Below are 27,140 nucleotides of genomic sequence, written 5' to 3' on the forward strand. Positions count from 1 at the left end.
TTTCTGGATGTGGAACCCATCATTTTTTCTCTGCTCAAACTCTGGTATGCTGAGGCCAATTGTAATGTTCCTCCTGACACTTAGATGGACTCAGCACACAGTGGGGATCCATTCTGAGGGTTTGGGCCCTGTATGCTTCAGCTGTACTCATTGATTAATCTTGCCATCAAGGATTATCTGTCAATGTGTTTCATGGCTGTGTCATCTACACTTGGCAAACATTTTCAAATAAGGTAACCCTCTGACTTCGGCAGTACAGTTAGTAGCTGAATTGATGGCTTCTTGCTATGCTGTGGTAGGTGCCTGAAAAGTAATTCTGCCAACCATAGAGCCATGGATGTTTAGAGCACAGAAGAAAGCTGTTTATTCAATCACGTCTGTGCCAGCTGTTTGCTAGAACAATCTAAAACTAGCCATACTGCAATGTCCCTTAAAGTTCTTTAACTTTTTTGCCCTTTTTAAAAGAATCTATGGCCTCTGCCACTTCCTGTGGTAGTATTAGCATTTTGTGGGTTGCTAAATAGGTTTACTTTGCTTGAATTTCTGGTTGTACTGCTTTAGAGAAAAAAAGGTCAAAATCAGCTAGTGATATTATAATCTATTATAATTATAATCTCGACATGGCACCATGCATCTCAGATGTTCATCCAGTCGATCCAGGCACACAAGTCCTCAAGAATAGTTCAGTAGAGTCATAAATATGAGTAATTTACAGTACAAGAGGAGACTGTTCAGCCCATCAAGTTCATGTACTATTTATTTCCATAAAATGAGATGTGCTATGGAACATTGCACTGAAAATTAATTTGCCTTGGCTAAGTCCCATGAATATAATGATTTGCAAAAGTTTAGCAGGATAACACCAAAGGATGGGAGACTTTAATAATGCAGAAAGATTCAAGATACTGGGCTTGGTTTCTTTTGAGCTGAGTAGGCTAAGAGATGACCAAATCAAAATTTCAGGGTTTTGATGGAGCAAGCAACCTGAAAATAGTTTCTCTGATGTGTTTTAACCAGATGTCATAGAATTAAAATAACTGGCTAAAGAATAAGAGGGGAAATAATTTTTTCTCCTACTAATGTTCTACTTGAAAGGGTGGTGGAATTTGATTCCATCTGAACTCTCAAACGGCAATTGGATATGTAATTTAGAAGGAGTTTATCGGGTTATGGATAGAGCTAGCACACAAATGGTGAATTGAACAACCTCTCTCGTACTGTATGAATTGTCTCAATCTGAGTTGAATCTTGTGACCTCCACTGTCTAAACGAAACTGCAGCGCATTTCCTTTCATGTTATTTCTCTCAGTTGGTGTAGCCCTTTCACCTGTCTGTTGCTGGCTTTGAGATATTGTCTTGGGATTTGAGTGCATAATCTAGGCTTGATGTACCATCTTGATGTAATGTTAAACCTAGGCTTCATTAGTGTGCTTCGAGACAAACTTTCATGATGAACGTTGAGTTCTGACCAACTTTCTTATCTCAACGAAATCAGAAACTGATTAATTGGATGTTCATCACACACTATGCTGGTGGGATTTTTTTTTCCACAAAGTAGTTGCCAATTTCGACCATGTGACTATTAGCAAAGCTGTTGACAAATGTTGTTTTCTTTCTCGTGCCATCATGTAATCTTTTCTTTCATTATTACCCATATTTTTTTCATTATTTATATTGTTTCTTTCATTATTACCTGTATTTTTTTCTCCAATGTTAGCAGTCATAATCAACTGCAGAGAGGAGGACTTGGTTCAAAGCTTTGCAAATGTGGGCGAACATGATTATATTCCTATCCTCTTAAAGCTGTAATATGGAGGGGTGGTAGCTGATGAGCATTAATTTGCAGCAAATCCCATATTTTCTATTGCAGAGTGCCATTATCCAAACACCAGTGACCGTACAGGTACCAGGCCTTCCATCACTGCAAGCTCAGAACACGGGGCTACCCACTGACGTGTTGTGCCTGTTAAACATGGTGTCACCAGATGAACTTATTGATGATGAGGAGTATGAGGAAATCCTGGAGGACATTAGAGAAGAGTGTAGCAAATATGGGACTGTGAAATCCATTGAAATCCCTCGACCACTGGATGGGCTAGAAGTGCCTGGTTGCGGCAAGGTAAAAGAATGACTGTTTGGTCAGAATAGACTAAAATCTCCCACCAGTAAGCTACAGTTGAAATTGAATGTTTGAATCACTTAAGCTTTTCCTCTCAACTTTGTTACACACTAAGCTGACAAATGTAATTATTAAGTTTTAAAGTTTGCATTTGGATCAGAATCTGTGGAACCTCCAAAAAAAATTCATGTTTGGAGATAGCTCTGATGTCCAAATGCAATCCAAGATTTCCTCGATGTGAGTTTAAAAATTAATCTAACAGAAACGAAACTTTGAGGCTTCCAAAATACCATATCATTAGCATAATATAAACTCTGCTGTTCAATAGGATTAGTTGATAAGTCTTGGCCAATACAGTTCTGTGCTTATATCACTAATATCTCTTATCAAATATTACTGTTGCCCTTAGTTCCCATGCAGGGAGAGGATGTGGAGGAGAAACGTCTGCAGCTTGAAAATATGTGCATTGTGTTATTGGGGGCTAAGCCACATGATGATTCATGCTCAACAGAAAATCTAGTTCTAGGTGACGATAAGGTTGCCAGCGACTGACCTTTTTCTCTTTCTTTCCTCTAACAACAAACACCATATTGTCCCCTTACCCTAACAATATAGTTAAGATGTGGAGATGCCGGCGTTGGACTGGGGTGAGCACAATAAGAAGTCTGACAACACCAGGTTAAAGTCCAACAGGTTTGTTTCGAATCACTAGCTTTCGGAGCACTGCTCCTTCCTCGGGTGAATGAAGAGGTAGGTTTCAGAACCATATATAGACAAAGTTAAAGATGCAAGACGATACTTTGAATGAGAGTCTTTGCAGGTAATTAACTCTTCACAGGTCCAGACAGAGCAACTGGAGAGAGGGATAATCACAGGTTAAAGAGGTGTGACTTGTCTCAGGCGAGGGCAGTTGGTAGGATTTCGCAAGCCCAGGCCAGATGGTGGGTGGTGAATGTAATGCGACAGGAATCCAAGGTCCTGGTTGAAGCTGTACTCGTGTGCGGAACTTGGCTATAAGTTCCTGCTCGGCGATTCTGCGTTGTCGCGGGTCCTGAGGGCCGCCTTGGAGAATGCTTACCTGAAGATCAGAGGCTGAATGCCCTTGACTGCTGAATGTTCCCCGACTGGAAGGGAACATTCCTGCCTGGCGATTGTCACACGATGTCCGTTGATCCATTGTCACAGCGTCTGTATGGTCTCGCCAATGTACCACGCATCGGGACATCCTTTCCCGAAATACACAAGCCCAACACACCTGGCTGTCCTATCGCATATCAGGCAATGGGACACTGTGAGAACCTCTGGCAACATCAAGGGCATCTTGAAACCCATCGTACAAGTAACGCCCAGCTTCTGTCGTGATACGACGGACTTCTTACAGAAACTCAGCACCTGTGGACCAGTTGAACCAAGAACATTCATCGTCACAATGAACGTCTCGGCACTCTACACCAGCAACCCCCATGACGACGGCATTGCTGCAACAGCCTCAGTACTCAACCCCGACAACTACCAATCTCCAGATGCAATTCTACAACTAATCCGCTTCATTCTGAATCACAACATCTTCACCTTTGACAACAAGTTCTTCATCCAGACACACGGAACAGCCATGGGGACCAAATACGCACCTCAATATGCCAGCATCTTCATGCACAAGTTTGAACAAGACCTCCTCACCGCACAGGACCTTCAACCGCGTTATACACCAGATACATCAATGACATTTTTTTCCTTTGGACCCACGGCGAAGAATCACTGAAACGACTACACGTTGACATCAATAAGTTCCATCCCACCAGACTCCATAAATTTGTGGAGAACGAGAAAATTCTACGGTGGGCCAGGGAGAAGCGTAACTGCGAAGGAAATAACGTCCAGATTTATCAGGACATTGGAACCGAATTGGCAAAACGGCGGGCACGTTTCAACAAGGCCAAGGCGGTGCTGTGCCGGCGGCCGATCAGGTTTGGGGGCTCTACCTGGCGAAATTATGGGTGACGTTCGGAGGCCGGGAGTATTATTTCAAGACCCCAAAGCGGCCAAAAACTTCATTAAGGAGCATTAATGAGCACGGTAGCATTGTGGATAACACAATCACTTCACAGCTCCAGGGTCCCAGGTTCGATTCCGGCTTGAGTCACTGTCTGTGCGGAGTCTGCACATCCTCCCCGTGTGTGCGTGGGTTTCCTCCGGGTGCTCCGGTTTCCTCCCACAGTCCAAAGATGTGCAGGTTACGTGGATTGGCCATGATAAATTGCCCTTTGTGTCCAAAATTGCCCTTAGTGTTGGGTGGGGTTACTGGGTTATGGGGATAGGGTGGAGTTGTTAACCTTGGGTAGGGTGCTCTTTCCAAGAGCCGGTGCAGACTCGATGGGCTGAATGGCCTCCTTCTGCACTGTAAATTCTATGAAATAAACTGGGGGAGAACTGAATGGACAATGCTTGGGAAACGGGGTGCTGGCACTATGTAATGGTCAGGAGCATGTTTGAAGTGGGTGTAGGGATTGGGGGATTTTCGCCTTTTTTGTGGGGGGGGTTTCTGTTCAATGTTGAGATTGTAAGGAGTTGTAGGGGTGAAAAGTTTATATGGGAATGGATGTTCCCGTCCCCCCCTCCTGTTTTATGGAACTGTTTGTGTTTAACATCTGTTTATTTGCTTTTGGACAAGGCTAATTGTTTCTGTGGGGGAGGGCAAGGCCAGCAGGAGGCCTTCTTCTTTGAGCTGAGGAGTGGGGGAAGGGGAGGGAGGAGAAGGTCAATAGGATGTGCCTTCGGGCAGGGACAGCCACCCTAGCTGGTGAACGGAAGTGAGGTGGTGGGAAAGGGCAAGAGGGGTGGCTGGGGGGGGGGGGGGGGGGGGGGAGGGAAAGTGGGGGGGGGGGGGGGTTTCTGCAACGCGGCAGGGATGAGAGATGACATGGTCAAGGGCGAAGAAAGGGGTCATCTGGGATGGGCTAGGTACGGAGTGGAATTAAAGGAGTAGAAGTTAGGTGGGGATGATGATGGACGGTAGAGGGGATTGGAGGCGCAAGCCTCCGGTAAAGGTGGTAACGTGGAACGTCCAGGGACTGAATGGACCGGTTAAAAGGTCACGGGTGTTCGCGCACCTCCGGAGCTTGAAAGAGGGGCTTGTCTTTTTGCAGGAGGCATACCCCCATGTGAAGGACCAGGTTTAGATTAAGGAAGGGGTAAATCGGGCAGGTTTTTCACTCGGGGTTTGATTTGAAATCGAGGGGCGTGGCAATTTTAATGAGCAAAAAAAGTGGGATTTGGGAGTGCGAATGAGGTGAGGGTTCCAGGTGGGAGATATGTGATTGTGAGTGGAGTATTGGAAGGGGCACCGGTAGTGTTGGTAAATGTGTATGCCCCAAATTGGGATGATGTGGGTTTTATGAGGGGGTTGCTGGCAGCAATCCCGGATTTGGCCACGTACCAGTTGATCATGGGAGGAGATTTTAACTGTGTCCTGCAGCCGAGGGTGGATAGATCGAGCCCCAGGTCGATGGGTAGGGTACGAATGGCAAGCGAGCTGGGGGGGGGGGCTTATGGAGAGGATGGGTATGGTGGATCCATGGCGCTTTCAGAACCCAGTGGGGAAGGGAGTATTCCTTCTTTTCACACATCTATAAGGTTTATTTGAGGATTACTTTGTAGCGAGTCGGGAGATTTTGGTTGGGGTGGAGGGGGCAGAATGTGCGAGGATAGTTATCTCGGACCATTCACCCCACTGGTTGGATATTCAGTTCAGTAGGGGACGAGAGCAGATGCCGTGGTGGAGATTTGACTCGGGGTTGTTGGCGGATGGAGGTTTTTGTGATAAGGTGCGGGTTGGCGATTAGGGATTATGTGGAGTTCAATCAGAATGGGGAGGTGTCGGCGGGCATTTTTTGAGAAGCACTGAAGGCGGTGGTCCGGGGAGAAATTATCTCTTTTACGGTTCGTGCGAATAAGGAAAGGAGGGCGGACCATGACCGTCTAGTGAGCGAAATAGTGGAGGTGGACAGGGAATATTTGAGGGTGCCCACCGTGGAGGGATTGGCGAGGAGGAAAACGTTGCAGGGGCAATTTAACAAGTTGACAACGGGGAGAGTGGTAGGGCAACTGCGTGGGGCAAGAGGGGTGCAATACAAGTATGGGGAGAAGGTGCACCAGCTGCGGAGGCAGGCTGCGTCCAGGGAAATATTGAAGATCCGGGCTGGGGATGTGGGTGTCAGAACCAGGCAAGATAAATGAGGCATTTAGAGAGTATTATCAGGGACTTTATGAGGCAGACCCAGGAGGAGAGGAGGGGGATATGGGGTTTCTGGTCGAATTGGAATTTTCCCTGGAGGAAGCAAAGAGGCAGATTTTGGTTGGGGTGGAGGGGTCAGAATATGCGGGGATAGTTATCTCGGACCTTTCACCCCACTGGCTGGATATTCGGTTCAGTAGGGGACGAGAGCAGATGCCGTGGTGGAAGCAAAGAGGCAGGCATTGGAGGAACCCCTGGGGCTGAGGGAGGTGCTGGATAGTATCAGGGCTATGAAGTCCCTCGGCTGGGTGGGTACCCGGTAGAATTTTATAAGGAATTTGCGGCGAATCTGGCACCACACCTGTTGGGCACTTTTAATGATGCACTGGAGAAGGGGGAGTTGCCGGAGACGATGAAGCAGGCAGCAATCACACTAATCCCAAAAAAAGGGAAGGATCCGGTGGAATGTGGGTCGTATAGACCAATATCACTATTCAACACGGATGTGAAAGTATTGGCTAAGTTGTTGGCGGGGAGGATGAAGGATTGTGTCCCGGGGGTGGCCACAGAAGATCAAACAGGTTTCGTGAAGGGCAGGCAGCTCGTGAGTAATATAAGTAATATAATACGGCTGTTGAATGTGGTGATGAATCCGTCGAGAGCTCTGGTACCGGAGGTGGTGGTGTCCATGGACGTGGAGAAAGCATTTGATCGGGTGGAGTGGCGGTAGTTGTTCGAAGTTTTGGGAAGGTTTGGGTTTGGGCTGAGATTTGTGGCATGGGTGCGGTTGCTGTATGTGGCGCCAAGAGCGAGGGTGAGGACGGATGATATGAGCTCACAAAGCTTTTACTTACACAAGGGTACGAGGCTGGGTGCCCGCTGTTGCCGCTGCTGTTTGCGCTGGCCATGGAGCCATTGGCGATGGCTCTCAGGGAATCGGCAGAGTGGCAGGGGATAATGAGGGGACAGAGGTAGCATCGGGTGTCACTCTATGCCGATGACCTCTTGCTGTATGTTTCGGCTCCGTTGGAGAGTATGGGAAGGATTATGGGCCTGTTGGGGAGGTTTGGTGGGTTCTTGAGATACAAGCTGAATGTAGGGAAAAGCGAGGTATTTCCGGTGAGTGAGCTGGCACAGCGGGCTAATTTCCGGAGGGGGGGTGGGTGCTGTTTACTGTTTCGAGGGTTAGGTTTAGGTACTTGGGGATTCAGGTACGGAAGAAATAAACAGGGCTCCATAAGTGGACCTTAACGAAGCTGGGGGAGGAGGCCAGGGAGGATCGTCAGTGGTGGGATACACTTAACGTTGGTGGGGAGGGTCCAAGTGGTGAAAATGAATATTCTGCCGAGGTTCTTGTTTATCTTTCAGGCTCTCCCGATCTTTATACCAAATGCCTTTTTTCGGAAAGTGGGCACAATCATCGCTGACTTTGCATGGGCAGGGAAGAGGGTGGGGAAGATCCTGCTAGAGAGGCAGATGCAGCAGGGGGGGTTGGCGTTGCCAAACTTGCTTCATTATTATTGGGCGGCGAATGTGGACAAGGTGCGGCAGTGGTGGGAAGGAGATGGGGTAAAGTGGGTTAGGATGCAGGAGGAATCTTGTAAGGGGTCTAGTTTTGAAGGCTATGGTGACGGCAGCATTGCCAAATGCTCTGAGTAGGTATTCAGGGAGCCCAGTGGTGCAGTCCACGGTGAAGATATGGAATCAGCTGAGGAGGCATTTTAGGGTGGAAGGGATGTCAGTGCTAACGCCGCAGTGCAAGAATCATGGGTTTGAGTTGGGGGGGGGGGGGGGGGGGGGGGAGTTGGGGTTGGGTTGAATAGTGTATACAGGAGGTGGAGGGAAGTGGGGCTGGTCAAGGTGAGGGATTTGTATTTGGAGGAAGGGTTCATCAGTCTGGAGGAGCTAAGGGCGAGGGTAGAGCTGCCGAGGGGTAGTGAGTTCGGGTACCTACAGGTTAGGGACTTTGCACAAAAGGTCTGGAAGGGGTTCCCTAGATTTCTGGAATACACCCTGCTGGAGCGACTGCTGCTTCTGGATGTGGGAGGGGAGGGAAGAATTGGGGACATATATAAGTGGCTGGGGGAGCAGGGAGGCGAGCGGGTGGTGAAGATCAAGGAGAAATGGGAAGCGCAGTTGGAAATGGAGATCAATTGGGGAGTATGGAGTGAGGCACTGCGACGGGTAAACGTGACCACCTCTTGTGCAAGGATGAGCCTGATACAGTTTAAGCTGGTGCACAGGGTGCATGTGACTCTGGCGAGAATGAGTCGGTTCTTTCAGGGGGTAGCAGATAAGTGAGAGATGTGGGCGGGGGCCAGCGAATCAAGCGCACATGTTTTGGGGTTGTGAAAAATTGGCAAGATTCTGGGCGGGAATGTTTGCGGTCTTAGCCAGGATAGTGGAGGAGGGAGTGGACCCGGACCAATTGGTGGCGATATTTGGGATTTCAGAGAAGCCAGAGCTCATGGAGAGGAGGAAGGACAATGTCTTGGCCTTCTGCCTCTCTGATTGCACGATGACGAATTTTGCTGGAGTGGCGGTCGGCATCGCCACCGGGGGTAGCAGCATGGTTGGGTGACCTGTAGGACTTCATGCGGTTAGTGAACATAGAACATAGAAAAATACAGCACAGAACAGGCCCTTTGGCCCACGATGTTGTGCCGAGCTTTTGTCCGAGATTAAGAACAAATTAATCTACACTCCATCATTCTACCGTAATCCATGTACCTATCCAATAGCCGCTTGAAGGTCCCCAATGTTTCCGACTCAACTACTTCCACAGGCAGTGCATTCCATGCTCCCACTACTCTCTGGGTAAAGAACCTACCTCTGACATCCCCCCCCCCCCCCCCCCCCCCCAATATCTTCCACCATTTACCTTAAATTTATGTCCCCTTGTAATGGTTTGTTCCACCTGGGGAAAAAGTCTCTGACTGTCTACTCTATCTATTCCCCTGATCATCTTATAAACCTCTATCAAGTCGCCCCTCATCCTTCTCCGTTCTAATGAGAAAAGGCCTAGCACCCTCAACCTTTCCTCGTAAGACCTACTCTCCATTCCAGGCAACATCCTGGTAAATTTCATTTGCATCTTTTCCAAAGCTTCCATGTCCTTCCTAAAATGAGGCGACCAGAACTGCACACAGTACTCCAAATGTGGCCTGACCAAGGTTTTGTACAGCTGCATCATCACCTCACGGCTCTTAAATTCAATCCCTCTGCCAATGAACGCTAGCACGCCTTCTTCACAGCTCTATACACTTGAGTGGCAACTTTCAAAAATCTATGAACATAGACCCCAAGAAAGACGTCCATCTTCAGGAGAAGAAGCCTAGGTTTTATTTTTCTCACATTGAACTACTAACCGACCTCTCCTCTTTTTATAGTCCCACTCTCTACCCAAACATGCACAAAGCAGAGGGAGGGATAGGGGTAAAATAAGAGGGGGTTGAGATGAAAAGAGCTTTTGATGTTGGGAGTCCTCGTAGCAGCCTGTCCTCCCAGGGTGCTTAGGGAGTGTTAGAGGTGACGCTCTGGCCGCAGATAAAGTATGGGCTCAGCAGGGGAGTTTGAGAAAAGGTGGGGGATGTTTGTGACCTTGATTGAGGAGCTGTTCGTCGTGTGTTGGGGGGGGGAGGGGGGGGGGGGGGGGGTGAAAGAGGAGAAAAATCTGTACAGACTGTATAGTTGATTGTTGGGAAGAATGTTTCCCGGGGTGTTTATTTGCTGAAACCTACTTCGATACAAATTTGAATAAAATGTGTTTTGAAAAAAAAAAATTCCATCCCACCATCAAACTCACCATGGACTACTCTCCAGAATCTGTTGCATTGTTTGACACACTCATCTTCATCAAGGATGGTCACCTCAGCACTTCGCTTTACCGCAAGCCCACGGATAACCTCACATTGCTCCATTTCTCCAGCTTCCTCCCTCAACACATTAAAGAAACCATCCCCGATGGACAAGCCCTCCGTATACACAGGGTCTGCTCAGCCAAGGAGGAGCATAACAGCCATCTACAGACGCTGAAAGATGCCCTCATACGAACAGGATATGGCACTCGACTCATCAATCAACAGTTCTAACATGCCACTGCAAAAAACCGCACCAACTTCCTCAGAAGACAAACACGGGACACAACTGACAGAGTACTCTTTGTCGTCCAGTACTTGCCCGGAGCGCATAAACTACGACATCATCTTCGCAGCCTTTAACACGTCGTTGATAAAGATGAACATCTTGCCACGGTCGTCCCCACAGCCCCACTACTTGCTTTCAAACAACCGCGCAACCTCAAACAAACCATTGTTTGCAGCAAACTACCCAGCCTTCAGAACAGCGACCACAACACCACACAACCTGCCATGGCAATCTCTGCAAAGCGTGGCAGATCATCGACATGGGTACCATCATTACACGTCAGAACCCCATCCACCGTGTACATACGCATACGACTCGGCCAACTTTCATACGCTGCAGGAAAGGATATCTCTAAGCGTGGTACATTGGCGAGACCAGCCAGGCGCTGCGACAACGGATGAACGGACATCGCGCGACAATTGCCAGGCAGAAATATTCCCTTCCAGTCAGGGAACTTCAGCAGTCAATGGCATTCAGCCTGTGATCTTCGGTTAAGCGTTCTCCATGGCGCCCTTCAGGACGTGCAACAACACAGAATCGCCGAGCAGAAACTTAGAGCCAAGTTCCGCACACATGAGTAGGGCCTCAACCGGGACCTTGGATTTATGTTGCATTACATTCACCCACCCACCCCACCATCTGTCCTGGGCTTGCAAAATCCTACCAACTGTCCTGGCTTGAAACAATTCACACCTCTTTAAACTGTGATTATCCCTCTCTCCAGTTAGAACACAGAACGATACAGCGCAGTACAGGCCCTTCGGCCCACGATGTTGCACCGACATGGGAAGTCAAAAACTAAAGGCCATCTAACCTACACTATGCCATTATCATCCATATGCTTATCCAGTAAACTTTTAAATGCCCTCAATGTTGGCGAGTTCACTACTGTTGCAGGTAGGGAATTCCACGGCCTCACCACTCTTTGCATAAAAAACCTACCTCAGACCTCTGTCCTATATCTATTACCCCTCAATTTAAGGCTATGTCCCCTCGTGCTAGCCACCTCCATCCGCGGGAGAAGGCTTTCACTGTCCACCCTATCTAACCCTCTGATCATTTTGTATGCCTCTATTAAGTCACCTCTTAACCTTCTTCTCTCTAACGAAAACAACCTCAAGTCCATCAGCCTTTCCTCATAAGATTTTCCCTCCATACCAGGCAACATCCTGGTAAATCTCCTCTGCACCCGTTCCAAAGCTTCCACGTCCTTCCTATAATGAGGCGACCAGAACTGTACGCAATACTCCAAATGCGGCCGTACCAGAGTTTTGTACAGCTGCAACATGACCTCATGGCTCCGGAACTCAATCCCTCTACCAATAAAGGCCAACACACCATAGGCCTTCTTCACAACCCTATCAACCTGGGTGGCAACTTTCAGGGATCTATGTACATGGACACCGAGATCCCTCTGCTCATCCACACTACCAAGAATTTTACCATTAGCCAAATATTCCGCATTCCTGTTATTCTTTCCAAAGTGAATCACCTCACACTTCTCCACATTAAACTCCATTTGCCACCTCTCAGCCCAGCTCTGCAGCTTATCTATGTCCCTCTGTAACCTGCAACATCCTTCCGCACTGTCTACAACTCCACCGACTTTAGTGTTGTCTGCAAATTTACTCACCCAACCTTCTGCGCCCTCCTCTAGGTCATTTATAAAAATGACAAACAGCAACGGCCCCAGAACAGATCCTTGTGGTACGCCACTCGTAACTGAACTCCATTCTGAACATTTCCCATCAACCACCACCCTCTGTCTTCTTTCAACTAGGCAATTTCTGATCCACATCTCTAAATCACCCTCAATCCCCAGCCTCCGTATTTTCTGCAATAGCCGACCATGGGGAACCTTATCAAACGCTTTACTGAAATCCATATACACCACATCAACTGCTCTACCCTCGTCTACCTGTTCAGTCACCTTCTCAAAGAACTCGATAAGGTTTGTGAGGCATGACCTACCCTTCACAAAACCATGCTGACTATCCCTAATCATATTATTCCTATCTAGATGATTATAAATCGTATCTTTTATAATCCTCTCCAAGACTTTACCCACAGCAGACGTGAGGCTCACCGGCCTATAGTTACCGCGGTTATCTCTACTCCCCTTCTTGAACAAAGGGACCACATTTGCTACCCTCCAATCCTCTGGCACTATTCCTGTAGCCAATGATGACATAAAAATCAAAGCCAAAGGCTCAGCAATCTCTTCCCTGGCTTCCCAGAGAATCCTAGGATAAATCCCATCAGGCCCCGGGGACTTATCTATTTTCACCTTTTTGTCCAGAATTGCCAACACTTCTTCCCTACGCACCTCAATGCCATCTATTCTAATAGCCTGGGTCTCAGCATTCTCCTCCACAACATTATCTTTTTCCTGAGTGAATACTGACTAAAAGTATTCATTTAGTATCTCGCTTATCTCCTCAGCCTCCACACACAACTTCCCACCACTGTCCTTGACTGGCCCTACTCTTACCCTAGTCATTCTTTTATTCCTGACATACCTATAGAAAGCTTTTGGGTTTTCCTTGATCCTACCTGCCAAAGATTTCTCATGTCCTCTCCTTGCTCGTCTTAGCTCTCTCTTTAGATCCTTCCTCGCTTCCTTGTAACTATCAAGCGCCCCAACTGAAACTTCACGCCTCATCTTCACATAGGCCTCCTTCTTCCTCTTAACAAGAGATTCTACTTCTTTGGTAAACCACGGTTCCCTCTCTCGACCCCTTCCTCCCTGCCTGACTGGTACATACTTATCAAGAACATGCAATAGCTGTTCCTTGAACAAGCTCCACATATCCAGTGTGCCCAACCCTTGCAGCCTACTTCTCCAACCTACACATCCTAAGTCATGTCTAATGGCATCAAAATTGCCCTTCCCCCAGCTATAACTCTTGCCCTGCGGGGTATACTTATCCCTTTCCATCACTAACGTAAAGGTCACCGAATTGTGGTCACTGTCTCCAAAGTGCTCACCTACCTCCAGATCTAACACCTGGCCTGGTTCATTACCCAAAACCAAATCCAATGTGGCCTCGCCTCTTGTTGGCCTGTCAACATATTGTGTCAGGAAACCCTCCTGCACACATTGTACAAAGAACGACCCATCTAATGTACTCGAACTATATCTTTTCCAGTCAATATTTGGAAAGTTAAAGTCTCCCATAACAACTACCCTGTTACTTTCGCTCTTTTCCAGAATCATCTTCGCCATCCTTTCCTCTACATCCCTAGAACTATTAGGCGGCCTATAGAAAACTCCCAACAGGGTGACCTCTCCTGTTTCTAACGTCAGCCCATACTACCTCGGAAGAAGAGTCCCCATCTAGCATCCTTTCCGCCACCGTAATACTGTCCTTGACCAGCAGTGCCACACCTCCCCCTCTTTTGCCCCCTTCTCTGAGCTTACTAAAACACCTAAACCCCGGAACCTGCAACAACCATTCCTGTCCCTGCTCTATCCATGTCTCTGAAATGGCCACAACATCGAAGTCCCAGGTACCAACCCATGCTGCCAGTTCCCCTACCTTATTTCGTATACTCCTGGCATTGAAGTAGACACACTTCAAACCACCTACCTGAACACTGGCACCCTCCTGCGAAGTCAAATCTGTGCTCCTGACCTCTATACACTCAATCTCCCGTACCCCAAAACTACAATCCAGGTTCCCATGCCCCTGCTGAATTAGTTTAAACCCCCCCAAAGAGTTGTTCTGTCTGGACCTGTGAAGACTTAATTACCTGCAAAAAAACTCATTCAAAGTATCGTATTGCATCTTTGACTTTGTCTATATATATGTATGTATATAAATATATATGTTTCTGGAACCTACCTCTTCATTCACCTGAGGAAGGAGCAGTGCTCCGAAAGCTAGTGATTCGAAACAAATCTGTTGGACTTTAACTTGGTGTTGTAAGACGACTTAATATAATTAAGGGTGGAATTATTTATGTTCATGCAGCAAGCTGTCTATAGTGAACAAATTATTAGGGAGGTGGTGAATGATGATTGAGGGGACATTAATGCTCACACTAATTGTATTTAGTAACTAGGAAACACACTTAAAACTGAGGAAAATCAACTGACTTTGTTCTTCTATTCACTGATGAAGCTGATAATTGCAAAGTGAGCAGTTCAGTCTTAGGGCCTTTACCTCTGGTCCAAGCAGGCAAACTCTTGATTTGCAGCGCTGATTTACCATTTTGTTGAGCGTTCAATAACCAGCTTATTTTGCTTAACAAAAGATTTTTTTGTTTTTTTTTCCTGAACAGATATTTGTAGAATTCATCTCTCCACTAGACTGCCAAAAAGCAATGCAAGCACTAACGGGCCGAAAGTTTGCCAACAGAGTTGTAGTTACCAAGTACTATGACCCAGAATTGTACCACAGACGTGACTTCTAACAACACCTCCCAGGCGGGGTCAACATGCTGTCTGCATTTCTGACTTTAAAAGCTTTGTTTATAGCTACTAGATTTGTATAAAACGGCACAGGTTTGGATAGGTTTGTAGTAGTCAAATTCAGTTTATTTTTAGCACGGATGTCTTGGTGTTGTAAGTAATCAGATTGATCTGGGTAAAGATCCATGTTGCAGGAGATGTAATAGCAAGAGACTTGTAAATGGAATTGTATCTTTTATATAGTGTTGGACAAAATTTTTTTCAGCTTACAGAGCAAAGTTGTGTATGGGCTGTTTCTGCCAGTCTGGTGAAACTGGTATGAGTACTATACCTGGTTTCATCTAATAAACTTTGAAATGGAAAAATCGATTTTACTGGTCATACATCATACAAGCTACTTGCAACTGTCTGGACCAGTAACAACTGCTTTCCTCCTCGGGCTTTGTGTTTTGGCTCTTTGTTGTTTTTATCCTGGCTGTAAGTAAGCAAACGATTTTGATGAAATGTTCCATCTGACAGTCGTGCTATTTCTCAAAGTGCTGGGCGGCAAATGATCTGGCTTCTTCAATTCTGGAGCGACTGTAAAGACATTATTTATTTATTAATTATTATTGCAGGACCAGCTCTAAAGCTCTGTTGTATTATAGAGATGTGGAGTCAACTTCTATTTCAAAAACAAAATTGCAGAAAAAGCGAAATGCAACCATACACCAATTGCATTTCCTTAGTGCAATGTGCGTATATCTGTAAACTACTTCTTTACAAAAAACTGGTTCATGGCTTGGCTACACGCAATGTGAGGGAGAATTCTCTTATCTATGGTTTATCAATGTGAGCATAGATGAAGTTACAAATATTATTAAATACAATTGCAGGCTGGAAAAGTATCCATAAGATCCAGACAGCAAGAGATTGATGCACAAACCAACTATGTACAAAATGCTAATTTGTATCTTTGTGGTATAACTTAATAAGAAAAACTCCATCCTTCTGCAGCAGCCGCAATAGAATAAATGTTTCTTCACCATCTGGAGCTGGATATTTCCATGGCCACACAGCACTATACTGTTTTAGATGTTAATTTGGGATGGGTTTGGTTCCTCCCCTGCTTGCAGAACATGCTGTGCTAATGCAGTGGTTCTTGCTGTGGTGAGGAGAAAGTCTGATATTCTATTTTTTTCCCCCTCTTCTGTAGGTGTGAGATTAATCTGCCACTGGAAGCAGATCAGTTATTTGTATCATCCTCCAATAACAGCAGTGTAAATACCAGGTAATACAGAATTAAACTAATAAAACCAAAGAACATTTATTCTCACAAGACTGGATTGTCTTTTACAATCCATAGTGCCTGTGGACTGATTTGAATTTCACCATGACAATTACAACACAGAAGTTTGGTCGACAAGTCCATGTTGGTGTTTCTCCTCCAACACAATCAGTAGTCCCTATTGCTTGATCTCATTTTCTTTCAGACAAAATCTTAAGTGGGAAAAGAGTGGCACAGTGGTTAGTGCTGCTGCATCACAACAGCACCATAGGCCCATGTTCAATTCCGGCTTTGGATGACTTTCTCCCCGTGTCTGCATGGGTTTCCTCCGGGTGCTCTGGATTCCTCCCACAATCCAAAATGTGCAGGTTAGGTGGATTGGCCATGTTAAATTGTCCCTTAGTGTCCAAAAGATGTGTAAGTGAGGTTGAGGTTATTTGGGGGGGGGGGGGGGGGGGGGTGCTCTTTCAAAGGGTCAGTGCAGACTCAATGGTCTCAAACAGTAGTCCCTATCCCTTTATCTCATTTTCTTTCAGTCAAAACTTTAAGTGGATAAAACCTTTTGTAATTACTGCCTGGACAATTTGCAAATAAAAGAACATTGGTGGGTTGTGTTAACTGGCATAAAATCCTTCCACTTGTATAGAACAGTACAGTACAGAACAGGCCCTTCGGCCCTCAATGTTGTGCCGAGCCTTGTCCGAAACCAAGATCAAGCTATCCCACTCCCTGTCATTCTGGTGTGCTCCGTGTGCCTATCCAATAACCACTTGAAAGTTCCTAAAGTGTCTGACTCCACTATCACAGCAAGCAGTCCATTCCACACCCTAACCACTCTCTGAGTAAAGAACCTACCTCGGACATCCCTCCTATATCTCCCACCCTGAACCTTATAGTTATGCCCCCTTGTAACAGCTACATCCACCCGAGGAAATAGTCTCTGAACGCCCACTCTATCTATCCCCCTCATCATCTTATAAACCTCTATTAAGTCACCTTTCATCCTCCTCCGCTCCAAAGAGAAAAGCCCTAGCTCCCTCAACCTATCCTGCAAACCAGGCAGCATCCTGGTAAATCTCCTTTGCACCCTTTCCAATGCTTCTACATCCTATAGTGAGGTGACCAGAACTGCGCACACTACTCCAAATGTGGTCTCACCAGGGTCATGTACAGTTGCAGCATAACCCCGCGGCTCTTAAACACAAGCCCCCTGTTAATAAACGCTAACGCACTATAGACCTTCTTCACAGCTCTATCCACTTGAACTTGATTTGCTTTTTAAACTGCACTTGATTGATAAGCACTCAGCTGGTAAATGTGAAAATCTAGCCTATGGTTTCTAGTTTTAGTCGGGCATTCCAGGAATAGATTCATTTGGCTGCTTTTTAAATTGTCCCTTTGTTATAATTGTCGAAGCACCAATTCTGTCTCGTCCCTGAATTTTAAGCACTTTTCACCTCTCAAATCATCCCATTATCTCTTCCATTTGCAAGCCTTTTCTGTTTGTATTTTCTCATACCAAGCACAACATTCCCTCAGTACCTTTCTTATCGTATAAATTCGGAACTGCATTCACCATTCTCAATTGCGATCCAAAAGGATTTTTTACAGAGTCACCATTACATCTCAACTTTTACATTCTACATCTCTTGCCATAAAACATTAGTCGTTTTTTAAAATTAATTTAGAGTACCCAACTATTTCTTTTCCAATTAAGGGGCAATTTAGTGTGGCTAATCCACCTCCCCTGCACATTTTTTTTGTTGTCGGGATAAGACCCAGACAGTGCTAACCACTGTGCTGCCCCTCCCATAAAACACTATTATTGTAAATTTATAATGGCCTTATCCACAAGCAGCTTTAAAGTGGCCTAGCCAATATTTATCTTTCAACCAACATCACAAAAAAACAGAATATCTTGTCATGATCACATTTCTGTTAATGGACATTGGCGGAGTGCTATATAAATGGAAGTCTTTTATTCTTTAATATCCAGGGAATCTTACTCCGAAATCAGTCTCTTCCACATCAGTCAACCTTCCACCATTTTGAAGTATTAACTTTTTTTTAAACCATGATACATTTTAACTTGTGCTGAACATGATTTCTAGAAGATAAGAATATGGGCACTACGACATTAAAAAGGGAGGTTCAATAATTAAAATTGTGAGAGCAGGTGAACGTCACGACGCAGAATGTAACCTCTGATTTGGCCAAAAGTGGCACGAGAAGGAATACAAAATTGCGCTTGGGGTGGCTGCTGACACTGATTTGTGATATAGGAGATTGAATGTTACCCAACAGAAGAAAACAAGCCAACTTTGTTGAATTGTGGGTGCAAAAGATAATGTTTAGTTCAGAAACCAGAAAATCACTCCTTCAAACATGTGCATTGTTGCACACTTTCTTTCTTTTCCCCTCTGCAAACACCAGTCAAAATGAGGTAATGTTCATTTTTATTTATTAAAGACAATTTAAGGTTACTGCCGCGACTTGGCCAATGAGCTCTCTTTTTTAAAAAACTTTTACATTTAAAATGTGGCGGCACGGTAGCACAGTGGGTAGCATTGTTGCTTCACAGCTCCAGGGTCCCAGGTTCGATTCCCGGCTTGGGTCACTGTTTGTGCGGAGTCTGCATGTTCACCCCATGTCTGCGTGGGTTTTCTCCGGGTGCTCCGGTTTCCTCCCACAAGTCCCGAAAGACATGCTGTTAGGTGAATTGGACATTTGGAATTCTCCCTCTGGGATGTGGCGACTAGGGGCTTTTCACTAACTTCATTGCAGTGTTAATGTAAACCTACTTGTGACAATAAAAGATTATTATTGTGACAAAGATTATTATTATTAAATGTTAAGCAGAATCATTTTCCACCGTTTTCCCATGGTGCCTTGCCTCTGAACATTGAGCTGTGGTGCAGATAACCAAGCAAAATTTTATTTGGTGGCACCTCACATACTACACTCCCAACCACTGACTTACCTGAAGCCATCTGGCTGTCCTTTTCAGGGGACATGGGAGAAATCTTCTTCTCTGGGTAGTTTGTGAGGAGGAGGGGATCATATTCCTTGAGATTGGAGGTAGTGGGGTTCAGCAAGAACCAGAGAGCAAGTCTTAATGTTGGCCTGAATGACCGTGTTTAGAGTTACCAGTATCTCCACAACTAGTGGTGTACAAGGTTAATGAGGTGCTTTGATGAAGTACAGCCAAAATAGCTTTATAAACCATACTCCATTATATGCTGTAATGTACTACAAAGTCAGAGCTATGTTGGACAGTTGGTGATCTTGTGCAGTGCCTTTCAAATGAGCTCATTTGTTTCCCATAGAACCTATGCACTGTGTTGTTTGTGTAAATATAGATTGTGACTCTAAAGATACAAATGGCTCATAATCTGTGGCACATCAAGGTAAGTGAAATTACTTCTGGCAACATTCAACAATATTTATGCTGAATCAGAATGTGAACTAATGATATCAGCCACGGAAGATGGTTTTTCGATCTATTTGCTTGACTCCCTATATGCAGTATTTTGAGCTTTTGTCTTCCCACTGTTCACCCGAGGCATTTTTACTGACCAATATTCATCGAGATTGTCATTGATGTAAGTTAATTGTTTGCATTTGTAAAATTTTTTTTTTTTTTTAATTGTCTTCTCGTTCCCAAACTCTTACTGTTGAGTTGCACTTGACAGAATTAGTGGCAATGCTGCTGGTTGGACCAAGTTCCAGAAGGTAATTAAATCGCAGGGGGATGGCCTTCTATATTACCTCTGGTTGGCCCTTTCATCAGCACTATAACTGTCAGGAAGGTGCTTTGTACCACTCTGAGGGTGCATGCATTCACCATTACAATCTCCTTTGGGATGTTGTTAGGAAAAGTTAATGCTCATGACTGGTGTATAAAAATGAAAATCTTTTTGTTAAATTTGTATATAATTAAAACCATGTTTGGACGACTTCCACGCATCTGTGGTTATTTAGTAAGCTAGAGTCTTTCCTCTTCACATGTTGGCAGCAGTGTGTAATGCATTTACAATGGTACACCATTCTTCCCATTAAGGTGAAAACTTCAAAGCATCAATTGTTTATCGATATGTGATATGTCAATTGCTACAGAACCAAGATTAGCTTCTGTCACACACTTTGTAATACCAAATGTCCTGTGCTTATTAATAATGACCACATTCAAACCATAGAAATTGCCAAGCTGTATAATATTTCCACAAAATGACTGCTGAAACATTTAGTTTGTGCAGTCTTGTTGTTCCTTGATTATTGGACAATAGACTGCAATTCAATCCCTTTTTAAAAAAAATAATAATCTCTCTTCCACTTTTATGAAGGTGTGCACTTGTGACAGTATGCACAGCTACCAGTTTGGTATCTCTACAACGCAGGTATAGACTTTCACTGAATTGTGATCAAAAATTGGCCCTTGCTATTTTATTGTTTGTGAGATGTCATCAATGGTAGCACTATCGTGAGAGTTGATTTTATTCCAGCAACTTGATCATTTAAAATTTAGGTAGATACTCCATTAAAATACTACGGGTATGGGCTGCACTGTCAGAAATTTCAGCTCAGGAAAAATGGATACATCAGAAGCACCGTGTTAGAGGATAACATCATCGAAACAGATATGATAGAGCTAGAGGAACTGGGAGATTGGGATGGAGTCTTTTATAGGAAGCAGCGTGTAGTCAAGGTATCTGTGGAAGTCGTGGGCCTGTAATGAATGTTGGTGGACAGTATCACCAGAAATGGAGAGCTGGACGGGATGCATTGGAGATGGACCATGTGAAGGTGAGAATGTCCTCCCGTTCCAATTCTGCTATCTTCCAAAAAGGCACTTCTGATATGTCTTCCTTTTTCTTGAGACGAGGTTCCCCCCCCCATCCCACCATGGTTAATGGCCCTCACCTACTGTGTCTAACCCATCTCCCAGTCTGCTCTCAGCCCTTCCCTCCATCCCAGAACCATGACAGGGTTTCCCTCCAACCAGTTTCCACATTCAAAGGATCATCCTCTGCCATTTACAGCATGATGCCACATCTTTCTGTCGGCATTCCACAGGGACTGTTCCATTCATGGCACCCTGGTCCACTTCTCCATCATCCCCAACACCGTACTGGTTTCCTGCGGCACCTTCCCATGCAAGTTGCGTAACATTTGCCCTTTTACCTCCTCACTGTCAAAAGGCTCAAACATGCCTTTCGCGTGAAGCAGCGATTCGGTCCACTGTATTCGCTGCTGACAATGCAGTCTGCTCTACTTGGGGGAGAAAAAATGTGGACTGGGTGACCACTTTGCAGATGCAAAGTGACCCGACTGCCATTTCAATTCATCATCTTGCTCTCTTGCCTGCATTTCTGTGTTTGGCCTGCTGCAACGTACCAGCGAAGCCCAAAGCAAATTGACTCATCTTTCAATTCAGCATGTTATGGCCTGCAGGACTTAACATTCAGTTGAACAATTTTAGACCATGAAAACTGATCTTTTAAAAATGTTTTTTTCCTCACCCCACAGGACAATGCTGCAACTTACATAATCTTTATTGTCACCAAGTAGGCTTACATTAACACTGCAATGAAGTTACTGTGAAAAGCCCCCTAGTCGTCACATTCCAGCACCTGTTTGGGTACACAGAGGGAGAATTTAGAATGTCCAATTCACCTAACAAGCACGTCTTTCGGGACTTGTGGGAGGAAACTAGAGCACCTGGCAGAAACCCACGCAGACACACGGAGAACATGCAGACTCTGCACAGACAGTAACCCAATCCGGGAATCGAACCTGGGACCCCCGTGCTGTGAAGCAACTGTGCATTCTGCTATCTAATCTTTATTCCACAATTAGCTACAATTCCAGCTACATTTCTGTGTCATCGTTAAGAGTGCATATTTTCTGCTCTGTAACATGGCACAATTCTCCCTACCTAAGCATATCTGCTGAAACCCTCATCCATGCCTTTTTACCTTTAGTCTTGACTACAATGTTGTTAACTTCAGACCCATATACTGTTTTTATCCTTTGGGGAAAAATAGTGGAAGTATTTCCGAGCTGATTATCAGCCTGTTGAACCGTGTTGGACGCCCCTTTCCTTGGCCAATAAGTCCTGGAACTCGATTCTGATCCAGAGCTTCTGGTTCAGCAGTAGGGTCGCTACCACTGCGCCACAAGACCTTGACTGCAATGAATTCCTGGCTTCATCCAGCCATAAAATTCAGGTCATCTGAAATTTTGTTGCCTGCGTCATTCACACCAAGTCCCATTCGCCCATTACCTTTTGTGCTCACTGACCTGCATTGGATTGTGTTTAACAAAACCAATTTTAAAATTCTTATGCTGATTTTCAAATCGCTCCTTGGCTTTGTAATCTCCAACCCTCCCATATATTTGTATTCTGCTATTTATGGCCCATTGAGCCAATTTTAATCACTCATCCATTGGTCATGTCCTGATACCTCCTTATATGGCAGTGTCAAGATAGGTCTTTTACCATCCTGTTAAATATCTTGGGATTTTTTACGTTGAGGTGCATAAATATAAAGTAAAGTCTCCATAGTCCCAGATGACCATCGGCTGATTTCCCCTTTTGAGGGGGAGAGCTGACTGGTGGTGATTTGAACGGAGAATCACACCTCGAGCGTTCGTGTTGAGAAGGAATAACCTCAACCGGATTGAACCCGCACTGTTGGCCTCGCTCTACATCACAAACTAGCCAACTGAGCTAAACCAGCCCCAATCAATAGAAACATTTGTTGATTTGAATAAGATGAACTGCTTTAATTAAACCCCTCTCCTTTTAACAAAGCAAGTCTACAATGAGGTTATTGAGTAACTTATCCATGAATTATAGGGGCATTGAATGACTCCTCAACTAAAGCACTCGAGCAAATAAGACAGATATCCAAGCAGGGTTACAACAAAAGGAGGGTGAGCCAGGCAATGGAAAAGCTTCACTAGGGTAAGAATCTAATAAGTATTCAAATTGAATGATATTTATGCTCTCTTACCTCCTGCAGCTTGTTTGTGGCTGGGATCCATAGCTAGCCACTGGGGTCAATCTTGCTGATAGTGTTGTGTCTGTGGGTTCATACAAATATAAAATGAAAATGAAAAACGCTTATTGTCACAAATAGGCTTCAAATGAAGTTACTGTGAAAAGCCCCTAGTCGCCACATTCCGGTTCCTGTTCGGGGAGGCTGGTCCGGGAATTGAACCTGCGCTGCTGGCCTGCCTTGGTCTGCTTTAAAAGCTAGCTATTTAGTCCTGCGCTAAACCAGCCCCTATATACAGTATAACTGTAACCACAGGGCAAGCTCCAAACCATGTACACTTGAGTGCTGAGCTTGTGGCATTTGAGTGCTACAGTGAGAGTTTGGTGACTGAGGGAGTTAGGTGAGGAGGGAGTAAGGTGCTCCTTACATTTCATTTCCTATATTTATCAAAGAGCATGAAGGGAGCCAGGAGTTTAGAGTACAGCTGACTGGAAGCAGAGTCGGAGGGCGGAGGTCCAGTTGGTCCACTGGGCAGCTAATTCTGTAAAGTAAGAGGGGATGGAGGCTAGGGCAGTTGCATGCTCCTCCTGTAGGATGTGGGTGGTGAGGGATATCACTGGTGTCCCCGCTGACTATATCTGCGGGAAGTGCACCCAACTCCAGCTCCTCAGAGACCGTGTTAAGGAACTGGAGCTGGATGAACGTCGGATCATCCGGGAGGCAGAGGGGGTTATCGAGAAGAGTTACAGGGAGGTAGCCACACCAAAGGTACTGGACAAGAGTAGCTGGGTTACAGTCAGGGGAAAGAAAACTAACAGGCAGACAGTGCAGGGATCCCTCAAGGCCATTCCCCTTCAAAACAGGTATACCGTTTTGGATGCTGTTGGGGGGGGGGGGGGGAGATGACCTACCGGGGGGAGGCCCCAGCGGCCAGGTCTCTGGCACTGAGTCTGGGGCTCAGAAGGGAAGGGGGGAGCATAGAAGAGCAATAGTAATAGGAGATTCAATGGTTAGGGGAATAGATAGGCGATTCCGTGGTCGCGAGCGAGACTCCAGAAAGGTATGTTGCCTCCCGGGTGCCAGGGCCAGGGATGTCTCGGATCGTGTCTTCAGGATCCTGAAGGGGGAGGGTGAGCAGCCAGAAGTCGTGGTGCACATTGGTACCAACGACGTAGGTAGGAAAAAGGGTGTGGAGGTAATAAACAAGTTTAGGGAGTTAGGCTGGAAGTTAAAGGCCAGGACAGACAGAGTTGTCATCTCTGATTTGTTGCCGGTGCCACGTGATAGCGAGGCTAGGAATAGGGAGAGAGTGCAGTTGAACACGTGGCTGCAGGAATGGTGTAAGAGGGAGGGCTTCAGGTATTTGGATAATTGGAGCGCATTCTGGGGAAGGTGGAACCGGTACAAGCAGGACGGGTTGCATCTGAACCAGAGGGGCACCAATATCCTGGGGGGGGGGGGGGGGGAGGAGGTTTTCTAGTACTCTTCGGGAGGGTTTAAACTAATTTGGCAGGGGATTGGGAACCGGATCTGTAGTCCAGCAACTAAGGAAGCCGATATTCTTTTTTAAAAAATAATTTTTATTGAAATTTTTACAAAATATAAACATCTTAACTCTATAAACATACAACCGCGGTAACACCCCATGAACAATACCCCCCAGCTTCAAGAGCAACTTCAAAGAAAAAGAAAGAACAAAAGCAAAGAAAAAGAAAAAAAACAAAGAGAGAGATAGCACCCTCCACAAACCCATGTGCACAGTTCTCCCCCCCCCCCCCCCCCCCCCCCCCGCCGGGCTGCTGCTGCTATTGGCCTATTTCCCTAACTTTCCGCCAGGAAGTCCAGAAAAGGCTGCCACCGCCTGAAAAACCCTTGTACTGATCCCCTCAGGGCAAATTTCACCCTATCCAATTTAATGAACCCTGCCATATCAGAGATCCAGGCCTCCACGCTTGGGGGCCTCGCATCCTTCCATTGGAGCAAGATCCTCCGCCGGGCTACTAGGGGCGCAAATGCCAGGACCCCGGCCTCTATCGCCTCCTGCACTCCCGGCTCCACTGCAACCCCAAAAATTGCAAGTCCCCAGCCTGGCTTGACCCTGGATCACACCACCCTCTACACCGTCCTTGCTACCCCCTTCCAAAACTCCCCCAACGCTGGGCATGCCCAAAACATATGGGCGTGGTTCGCTGGGCTCCCCGAGCACCTAGCACACCTGTCCTCGCCCCCGAAAAACCTACTCATCCTCTACCCAGTCATGTGGGCCCTATGCAGCACCTTAAACTGTATGAGACTAAGCCTCGCACCGGAAGAGGAGGAATTCACTCTCTCCAGGGCGTCCGCCCATGTCCCCTCCTCAATCTCTTCACCCAGCTCCTCTTCCCATTTACCCTTCAGTTCCTCCACCGAGGCCTCATCTACCTCCTGCATCACCCGGTATATGTTTGAAATCCTCCCTCCTCCAACCCACACCCCCGAGAGGACCCGATCCCGCACCCCCACCCCACCCCCCCCCGGTGGGGGCAGCAAGGGGAACCCCTCCACCTGCTGCCTGGCAAACGCCCTCACCTGCATGTACCTAAACATGTTCCCCGGGGGGAGCCCAAACTTCCCCTCTAACTCCGCCAAGCTCGCGAACCTCCCCTCCACAAACATCCCTCAACCTCCTAACCCCTGCCCTGTGCCAGCCCAGAAATCCGCCATCAATGTTCCCTGGGACAAACCGATGGTTCCCCCGTATCGGGGCCTCCATCGAGCCCCCCATTTCTCCCCTGTGCCGTCTCCATTGCCCCCAAATTTTGAGGGTAGCTGCCACCACCGGGCTCGTGGTATACCTCGTTGGAGGGAGCGGCAACGGCGCCGTGACTAGCGCCTCCAAGCTCGTGCCCACACAAGACGCCGCCTCCATCCTCTTCCATGCTGCCCCTTCCTCGTCCATTACCCACTTACGCACCATCGCTGCGTTGGCAGCCCAATAGTACCCACAGAGGTTGGGCAACGCCAGCCCCCCCCCCCTATCCCTGCCTCGTTCCAGGAACACTCTTCGAACCCTCGGAGTCCCATGCGCCCACACAAATCCCGTGATACTCCTGTTGACCCTCCTAAAAAAGGCCTTCGGGATAAGGATGGGGAGGCACTGGAACAGGAACAAAAACCTCGGGAGCACCGTCATCTTAACGGACTGCACCTTCCCCGCCAGTGACAGCGGTAACATATCCCACCTCTTAAACTCCTCCTCCATCTGCTCCACCAATCTTGTGAGGTTAAGCTTGTGCAGGGCCCCCCAGCTCCCACCTGGACTCCTAGGTACCTGAAGCTCTTCCCTGCCTGCTTCAATGGGAGCCTACCAATCCCCTCCTCTTGATCCCCCGGATGCACCACAAACACCTCACTCTTACCAGGTTCAACTTATACCCCGAGAAACCCCCGAATTCCCTAAGAATCCTCATCACCTCCGGCATTCCCCCACCGGGTCCGCCACATACAGCAACAGGTCGTCCGCATATAGCGACACTCGATGCTCCTCCCCACCCCGCACCAGGCCCTTCCAGTTCCCTGACTCCCTCAGTGCCATGGCCAGGGGCTCAATCGCCAACGCGAAGAGCAAGGGGGACAGGGGGCACCCCTGTCTCGTCCCCCGGTACAGCCGAAAGTACTCCGACCTCCTCCTATTTGTGGCTACACTTGCCATCGGGGCCTCGTAGAGCAGCCTCACCCACCGGATAAACCCCTCCCCAAACCCAAACCTCTCCAACATATCCCACAAGTACTCCCACTCAACCCATCAAAGGCCTTCTCCGCATCTAATGCCACCACTATCTCTGCCTCCCCTTCCACAGCCGGCATCATAATGACATTGAGGAGCCTTCGTACGTTTGTGTTCAGCTGCCTTCCCTTCACAAACCCCGTCTGGTCCTCATGTATGACCCCAGGCACACAATCCTCTATTCTAGTGGCCA

At 46.6% G+C, this 27,140-nt stretch overlaps 2 protein-coding genes across 5 annotated transcripts in view; one reads left to right on the forward strand and one right to left on the reverse strand.

The window, feature by feature from the left end:
- Positions 1-15,278, forward strand: part of LOC119952912 (splicing factor U2AF 65 kDa subunit-like) — a gene marked incomplete at its 5' end in the record, with an annotated part of 42,359 nt that extends 27,081 nt beyond the window's left edge. Inside the window, 2 exons of the mRNA XM_038776541.1 lie at positions 1,871-2,119; positions 14,784-15,278. Of these exons, the coding sequence (XP_038632469.1) occupies positions 1,871-2,119; positions 14,784-14,915 (381 nt within the window). The remainder of the gene's footprint in view (positions 1-1,870; positions 2,120-14,783) is intronic.
- LOC119953216 (protein phosphatase 1 regulatory subunit 7-like) overlaps positions 15,135-27,140 on the reverse strand; it is a 214,192-nt gene continuing 202,186 nt past the window's right edge. For all 4 annotated transcript variants that reach the window (XM_038777238.1, XM_038777239.1, XM_038777237.1 and 1 more), the window contains 2 exons: positions 23,197-23,266; positions 15,135-15,492 (listed from right to left, as the gene is read on the reverse strand). In XM_038777238.1, coding sequence (XP_038633166.1) covers positions 15,438-15,492; positions 23,197-23,266 — 125 coding nt within the window. In that variant the 3' untranslated portion in view covers positions 15,135-15,437. The remainder of the gene's footprint in view (positions 15,493-23,196; positions 23,267-27,140) is intronic.

Source organism: Scyliorhinus canicula, chromosome 18 (genome assembly GCF_902713615.1).
Source record: "Scyliorhinus canicula chromosome 18, sScyCan1.1, whole genome shotgun sequence".
Lineage (NCBI taxonomy): Eukaryota > Metazoa > Chordata > Chondrichthyes > Carcharhiniformes > Scyliorhinidae > Scyliorhinus > Scyliorhinus canicula.